Below are 8,421 nucleotides of genomic sequence, written 5' to 3'. Positions count from 1 at the left end.
TAGTATAAAAATCCTCATGCAGCAAGGGTTTATAAATATTGAAAATATATGAAAAGAAACGTGTGAGTCACCTTTGACTTATATTACAATGTGAAGCTGAAGGAAACCTTGCTGGTTCTGTTGAGTACTGGTGGAAGTCGATGTTAAGAGTGGAAGATAACATGGAATTTTCCCCTTCTAGTCCATTTATCTCCAGGGTGCTCTATTTATCACAGTCAAGGAAGCAACCTGCAACCCTGACTCCATGCAGCAGTCCTGAAGAACTAGGTTAGCATTGCTCTGCTGGGACTAAAGAAGCTCTAACAACATGGGAGACAAATACGACTGACCTCCGCCAGCATCATGCAAAGGACGGGACAGCTACCATAGAATGCTCACAGTATCAAAAGATTGCAGGCTATCTGAAAACAGAGAAAGCACAAAACACAAAAGTCGTATAACGATAATGTTATCCTTAGAGAGACATCACAACTCCGTGTAGCTTTACGCCACACTACCCTCTTTCATCTTTGGATTTATCACCCATGAATTATTTATCCTGATTTTAACAAGATAAACCATGTCTGGAGCTCCACCTTAGCAACAAGGCCATGTTTGAGATGGGTCAGGGATCCTAGAACCTCTGACGTATAATCCATTCATCAAATGCACAAATGGCTCTCAGAGGCGATGGAGTTAATTGTATTTTGTGAAAGAGTGAGAGAGCCTGCATTGCATTGCAATGACAGGCAGACTTGTATGTGGCTTTTCCCTGCCTCCTCTCCTTTCTCCAGCAGGGGACACTCTGTAGCTGATGCTCAGGCTTCTGAGCATCAGCAGTCTCTGGGAGAGAGGAAAAAAAAAATTCTCCTGAATCCCAGCTGCTTTCCAACACACAGCTACATAGCAGTGTAAACCTCAACAGCTATATAGAAAAAGCAGGACGCCACTTGTTCTAAACTTGGGGCTTTAGGAATCCCCCTTTTTGGCCTTTATGGCACCCAACAGCACCAGGGAAGAGATGGGACTGCCAATGGATGTCTAAAGATGGAAGGTATTGATGGGCAAGGCATGTTAGGTATTGCGAAGATTTTACAGAGAAGTTGTATACCTTCCCTTGCTGGCTGTATCGTTCATTTCACATTGCCTATGAATACCAGGAATTCCTCACTGCTCTGATTTTCTTCTCTTTTATTGGAGACTTCTTTCTTCTATTCTTCATTGGAAACCCTATGAAGACAACAAGGAGATAAACTTTGCAATAAAAAAAAGAAAATATATATATACCCTATATCCATACAGCAAAGGGAGGGGGGGGCTGAGTCTGACAACAGGATGGTTTGACACAGAGACCTGTATGGACCATGAACGATTAGCTGCCTCCTAATTAACAGGCAGAATAAGAAACATTTTTCCAGAGACGATCTCTGAGGAAAGGACGAAGGAATCGCAGGGTGACGGAGGATGGGTGAGTGAAGTTTTTTCTGCTTTGCTGCTCACAAAGACTGTTCATGTATGTCAATCCAAGCTTTGCCTTTAATTGCTCTATTTAATCTTAGCATGCCTGAAAAAAAAAGCCCACACACAAGGGGGATGTTAGCCCTTGTGCATTCGATGCGACATGTAAAATGGAAATACCTGTATATTCAGCAGTACGTGGAAATCTCATTTATACAGATGCTCTGCTTGTTCGCTCCTTAATTGTCTGTATGTAGATCTATATGCAGATATCAGATGATACAATGCAGGCATCTGTAGAACATTGTAGGCAAAGGTTGCAGAGTTTTGCACCTGTAGGCAGCAGCAGGTAGCAGGTAGGCATTTTTAGCCATATAGTATAATATATATTCATATGCAGAGTTGTGCTGAGACACTCATGCAGTATTATTGCCTCTACTGCATGGCATTCAATCTTTTACATTTCAGTTTGTTGCCCAAACTTGATCCCTTTTGAAGGGCTTGGTGCGGAAGTTGCACATTGTTCAGTGCCTGTGTGTTGCATGGCTCCCCATCCATGCACCGTCTTAGAGACTGAGCCAGCGTCTTGCCTATAGCGTGCCAGATTTGGAAAGGGTATATGTACTATGCAGGCTTCCTCTACAGTGCCAGAGGATTCATCCACAGCTCCTGAATCTGATGCATTCATTGCACAGTCATAGAGAAGCTCCTTTACTAGTAGACAACACGTAGATGCCAGCTGGGTTTTTACCATTTTAACCATTTCCCTCCTTGCACTGACCCGTCTAGACTATAGAAATATCCTGCTGTCAACAAAGCTAACTAGAGGCAATGGAGCTAAAAGAGATGGAACTGCACCCCCCCCCCCAAAAAAAAAATTCACTGTCACATCTCTAATCTCTCTTAGTCTGCAACACTAATATCTAACCTGCCCTCTGCAATCCTTTTACTGATCCCTTTGCAAGCAAATATTTGGATTCTCTGTCCAAATTTTCTGGTTGGCTAGTACTATCACTAGTATGAGTAGCAAGGTCAGATACACTCCTTGTTCTCCCTTTGAAATCCAACAGACAGACATAAATCAGACTAAAAATAAAGGGTTAAAATATGTTCTTTTTCATTAATTTGGGATTTATACCTATTCACCAATGAAGAAAGGGTTAAATGACATTGATGCATCTGCTGTATCTCCCCCCTTATATATTGCTCGTTAGGAGCAACAATATGCAAACACTGCATCACTTTAATTAAATTCCAGCCACTAGGAGTTGCATTCAAGAAAAAAAGGACATTTCATTCAGTGTTAACCCTTACTTTCCCCATGGTCCTTTTCTTTTAACCGTTAGTCCCAGGGCTTATTTCAACTTCATTAAAACTAACGTGCATTGGCTAATCATATAATACTTCTCAATAAATCTTGTCTTTCCACTAATATATTACATATCCATGTACATACAAAGGACATATATATGGTTTTGATGACACCCCTTGATAAGCAAGTGCACAGATGTATTTAGTGCATACAATTACCCCAGAATAACAATGTATATGTTTAAATAATGCTGTTTTCATAAATTACTTTCTGTGTAGATGTTGTACCAAAAGTGATGAATCCCAATCCAGGGGTGTGGTGATCTATTTGGGAATCAGGATGGTGCAGTCTGGCACCAGAAATGAAGACCCCTGTTTAATGGGGCTGTCTGCACAGCTTCGGATTTTCCTTCAAGGAAGACAGTGTTTCCAACATAACGGTCAAGAGGCTTAGGGAAAGCCAGGATTATTTTATTTGATAAGATTTAATTTAAAACAATTAATCATTGCACTGCTTAAGGGATTTTAGTGAAATAGAATTCATTCTGTCAATGTCTCTCTTAAGGTTCATAGATTTCAATACATGTTGTTTTTTTTTTCACCATGCTGCAGGGTTCCAACTGATTAATCAGCTGAAAGGCATGAGTTTAACGCTGCTTCTGTTACCTGTACTCACCGTGGTGATTGTTGTTGGGGCACAGAAAACTTGTCCAAAGAACTGCCGGTGTGATGGGAAAATTGTCTATTGTGAATCCCATGCCTTTAAAGACATTCCTCAGAATATTTCAGGTGGCTCCCAGGGATTGTCTCTACGTTACAACAGCATCCAAAAGTTGAAGTCTAACCAGTTCTCCGGACTTAACCAACTGGTCTGGCTTTACCTTGACCACAATTACATTAATTCGGTGGATGAGGATGCCTTCCAGGGTATCAGGCGGCTAAAGGAGCTCATTCTGAGCTCTAACAAAATCACTAACCTAGCCAACACCACTTTTCACCCTGTCCCCAACCTGAGAAATTTGGATCTATCCTACAACAAACTGCAGATGCTTCAATCTGAGCAGTTCAAAGGTCTTCGAAAGCTTTTAAGCCTTCACCTAAGGTCCAACTCACTGAAAACAGTGCCAGTTCGGGTTTTTCAGGACTGTCGAAATATGGAATTTTTGGATGTGGGATATAACCGGCTCAGGAGCTTGTCTCGCAATGCCTTTGCTGGTCTCCTGAAGCTAAAGGAGCTCCATCTGGAACACAACCAATTTTCAAAGGTGAACTTTGCCCACTTTCCTCGCCTCTTCAACTTACATTCTCTTTACTTGCAGTGGAATAGGATTAGATCTATTAGTCAAGGATTAAGCTGGACTTGGAGTGCACTGCACAACCTTGACCTGTCAGGAAATGACATACAGAGCATAGAACCTGGGACCTTTCAATGTCTCCCTAATTTACAGAAGCTCAATCTGGATTCAAATAAACTCACCAATGTCACCCAGGAAACCATAAATGCTTGGATATCTCTGACCTCTATAACTCTTTCTGGAAACATGTGGGAATGCAGCAAAACTATTTGCCCTCTGGTGTTCTGGCTCAAGAACTTTAAGGGAAACAAGGAGACCACCATGATATGTGCTGGACCTAAACACATCCAAGGTGAGAAAGTTATTGATGCTGTGGAAACCTACAATATCTGTAATGAAACTCCTGTGTTGGTGACTGAAAGAGCTTATCAGACAACCAAAGCACCCCCTAAGCCCCAGTTTGTTCCCAAGCCTACTGTCTACAAGTTGGAGAGCGTTCCACCAACTTTATACACTCCTAGCCCTTCCTCAGGTCTGCAGACACCGGTGGCTGAACAAGAATACGAGCATGTTTCTTTCCATAAAATCATAGCTGGAAGTGTGGCCCTTTTCTTATCTGTGGCCATGATTTTACTTGTCATTTATGTATCGTGGAAACGATATCCAGCCAGCATGAAGCAACTGCAACAAAGCTCAATGATGAAAAGGAGAAGGAAAAAGGCCAGAGAGTCCGAAAGACAGATAAGCTCCCCATTACAGGAGTACTATGTGGACTACAAACCATCCAACACAGAACCCATGGATGTATTGGTAAATGGATCAGGACCCTGTACATATACAATCTCTGGCTCCCGGGAATGTGAGGTATGAAAACTCGAAAAAAAAACTTTAAATTCTAAACATTTTGCTGCTGTTGAGAGTCGAGGTAGGAGTCTGTGACTTGAGTCTTTCTCAATCTCTAAGATGAATTATCAGGCTAGATACAAAACTTTTGAGTATTTTTTAATACATTTCATTGTTATCACTGTTGTTTTTTTAATCCACTTTGGTGTAAGGTTGGTTTAATTGAATACAGCAGGAAAAAAGGGTTGTTTTTTTTAAATTTATTTTTCTTTCCCTGGGAGCTGGGACGTGAAGGAAGTTCGTTCAAGAATGAAATTTGAATAAGCCTATTTTTCCATGGCAGGAGAGTGTGTTTGCCAAGTGGGGCAGTTAGGGACAAAACCCTAGAGATCATTTGATGAAAAGGGCATTCTGTGCCTGTTGTGTGATTTGTTTGCCATTATCTCTAAGTCTTTTTATGGACTAATGAAAGGATTTGTCATATAATAAAACAGGATAAATCAAACAAACAACAGTACAAAAACATACAATTTTGTGTCTGGAAATCAAGAGGAGCTAAGCCAAAGATAACCACTCAGTTTTTGTTTCCTTGTTTCACGGAGAACAGAAAATGATAAAGACCATGTTTCCTTTTACTAACATTTTGATACATTATATATGATTTGCCTTATGGAAAGATAAGACTGCCTTACTTCTGAACGGTTGACAGTCGACCAGTCCATTTTGTAACTCATTCCTATGCGGACCAATAAAACCAAAACTATATTGAACTCAAACAAATGAAAATGCATTTACAGCTTCTTAGCACATTAAGAAAAATCTTTTTCCTGTCGGTGCAGAGACGAGCAAAATCCACGGACACTGGACTGGCCGCTGAGGTTACACAAAAATCCTTTCAGTATTCCACGCCTGATTGCTCAGGGAAGCTGAGCTGTTTTAACCCATTCTTTACTGAATGGGTTAAAGGCAGCTAAGCACATGTTGTGTCTTTATTTTTCTTTTTTATGTTTGTTAATTTCATGCTGGTAATTTTGGGCTTACTTGGTTATATAAACGAATGGTTCATTTTTTTAAATATGTATTTTAATAATGATAATAATTATAAAGCAAAAGATGGTATTTCTTGTACACTCATATTGGACATTTAGAATGAGCAGCTGGCACTGTTGAATGTCTATGAAATGGGCAAGGGATGACAGGGCACATCTGTACAGCGTGATGCTGGGCAGTAAGCTGGCACGCTGTAGGTATTCTGAGCTCACTGCAACACTCTATAAAGGAGTTTGCTGAACGCCCCCTGTTGGTTGAAAGACAACTGGGTGGATGAAATCCCACACCTTGCCAGCTGATCGGCCCTGACAACGTTGCCCTTCTCTTGTGTTATCTGCTTGGCTGCTGTTCCAAAATTGGCAACGCTGAATAAACCCGTCTGATGTACAATATGTCAAATTACACACGCTGAACTTAACTTGTGTGATAGAAGTCATCTCTTTTCTGTTTACAGAAAAAAAAGACTTGATCAAACATTTATGTGTTTTGTTTTCCTTTGAAAACTTGGGTTTGGGGTATTTGGACTGGGATACTGGGATAAGTTATGAACGCAGATGTATGATGCTGATCTAGCTTGTCATTTGTAGGAGACAAAATTAAGATTCTGTATGAGATTTACACAGAAGAATGACTTTGATACATTTAACGTTAATGCTCAATTGTCAGGGCCAGCTATATGACAATGTATATACAGTGTCTACACAGAGACCCACTTATTTTTATACTATCCATATTGACATCAGTTCCTGGAACTGGCAGTCTTGAATGCTTTGCTTGAGCATACTGTGTTTGAAACTGTATGTGATCTGAATTGAACCCTTTCTAATCAGCTAAAAGGTCTTTCTTTCTCTTTGTCGATTGACTTTCTAAATGCTTGGTGGATGATCTCTAGACTAAGACCCCAAACTCTTATATATACATGAATATATATCTCTAGTAGGTCTTTGGACCTACTAAATTGTATCAGATGAGTACATACCTTGAATGGGATCAAACTGTATGACTACCATTCTGGCATTCATCCTTATAGTAATCAGCTCTCAAAAAGTCATTTTTCTAACAGCATTAGAATTTTGGCAGTTCTTTTGAACCATGACTAAACCTTCAGAATATTCTGGTCACAGATTGATTTTACTGGACATTCTAACAAACAACTTTTTATTTTTTCAATAATGTCATTCTCCTGCTAAACTGCAGCATGCACTGCATCACTGATGTGCTACATAGCTATTGTGAGCATAGATTCAAAGGTTTACTTAGCTCAGATACGAGTGATATAATTTTCAGGAATTGGGAAGCTATTTGTACACTTTTAGGCTTATTCATAAAATAGTGCAAGGAGGTAAACACCAAATCAAAAATACAGGCCTTACAACAACAAATCAGAACCCAGTGTGATTAAATGGAATTCTGATTGGTTGCTTTCAGTTGTTACGATTTGTTTCTTGCATTATATACTGAATATGCAATGTATGTTGAACAAAATGCACTGTCCTAAGATAAGGTGGGGACATTTACAATAATTGCCACTGCCTCTAAAGTGATATCTTTACAACCAGTTCCATTTTGGCATTATCTGACCTTGCAGCTTGGGTTTTGAACATTCAGATTGTACAAAACTTATATAAGTCAGGTCTAGCTATCCAATAAGTACGCCAGCCATACTTACAGTAACAATTACATAAAAAACATCAATGATTAGGCTGAAAATATAGGGATATTTCTAAATATTGTGCTTTTCATTTAACTGTTCTTTACCACAATTTTTTTTTCGCTCCATGTTATAAACATTTTAAAAAGGAACATTTCAATACTGAAGAGAATCAAATCAAATGCTAAAAATATGGATTTGTGGGAGAAAAGAATATATGTTAATCTTCGTCTTTCCTTCATCTTAAATGATGGATTGCAACTGGTTATAAGGGTTGGATATGATATTGACAAACATTGTGGGAAAAAAATGAAAGATGATGAACTTAAATAGACCTGGTTTGATATTTTTGCCATGTTGAAATCTCATGGGAAAGAAACAGAAAAAAATCCCTTTTTTGATTTCCCAAAAGAGCAGTTACATTCTCAGTAAGCTTTGTCCCTAATAAACAGTCTATATGGTTGTGGTGGAGACATTTTCCTGAAGAATGCTTGTCTACCTCTATGTCATTCTCTGGAAAAGCATCAGAATCAGTCAGACTATACATTTTTAGGAACTCAGAAAAATGTGTGATGGTACAAGAACCTTTTCAAGAACTGGTTAAGGAATTACCTCTGTATAAGTAGAAGTTCCAGAAATTTTGCTCATTAGGTCTGTCCTAGTGAGCTGTTTCAGAATGTTTCTTTACTAATGCTGTGAGGCTTGGCTGGTACCCAGTGATTTCACAACCAGAAGCCTTAGACAACTTGACTTTCCATCTTAATGTTACTGGACGTAGACATGCATACTTTATTCCTTCAAATATGTGAACTCTACAGTTCAGTTATTTATTAA

General features: G+C 39.3%; 1 protein-coding gene across 3 annotated transcripts in view; it reads left to right on the top strand.

Moving 5' to 3' along the window:
• Positions 1–800: 800 nt before the first annotated feature.
• LRRTM4 (leucine rich repeat transmembrane neuronal 4) overlaps positions 801–8,421 on the top strand; it is an 889,364-nt gene continuing 881,743 nt past the window's right edge. For 2 of the 3 annotated variants that reach the window (XM_089681731.1, XM_089681732.1), the window contains exons 1-2: positions 805–1,447; positions 3,361–4,907. In XM_089681731.1, the coding sequence (XP_089537857.1) occupies positions 1,444–1,447; positions 3,361–4,907 (1,551 nt within the window). In that variant the 5' untranslated portion in view covers positions 805–1,443. Of the gene's footprint in view, positions 1,448–3,360; positions 4,908–8,421 lie in introns of all 3 variants that reach the window. The other variant, XR_016313378.1, reaches the window with a different exon arrangement.

Source organism: Staurois parvus, unplaced genomic scaffold, assembly GCF_062004578.1.
Source record: "Staurois parvus isolate SC_StPar_1 unplaced genomic scaffold, SC_StPar_1.0 ptg000276l, whole genome shotgun sequence".
NCBI lineage: Eukaryota > Metazoa > Chordata > Amphibia > Anura > Ranidae > Staurois > Staurois parvus.
The sequence above is the reverse complement of the archived record's forward strand: the minus strand, read 5'-3'. Positions and strand labels throughout refer to the sequence as shown.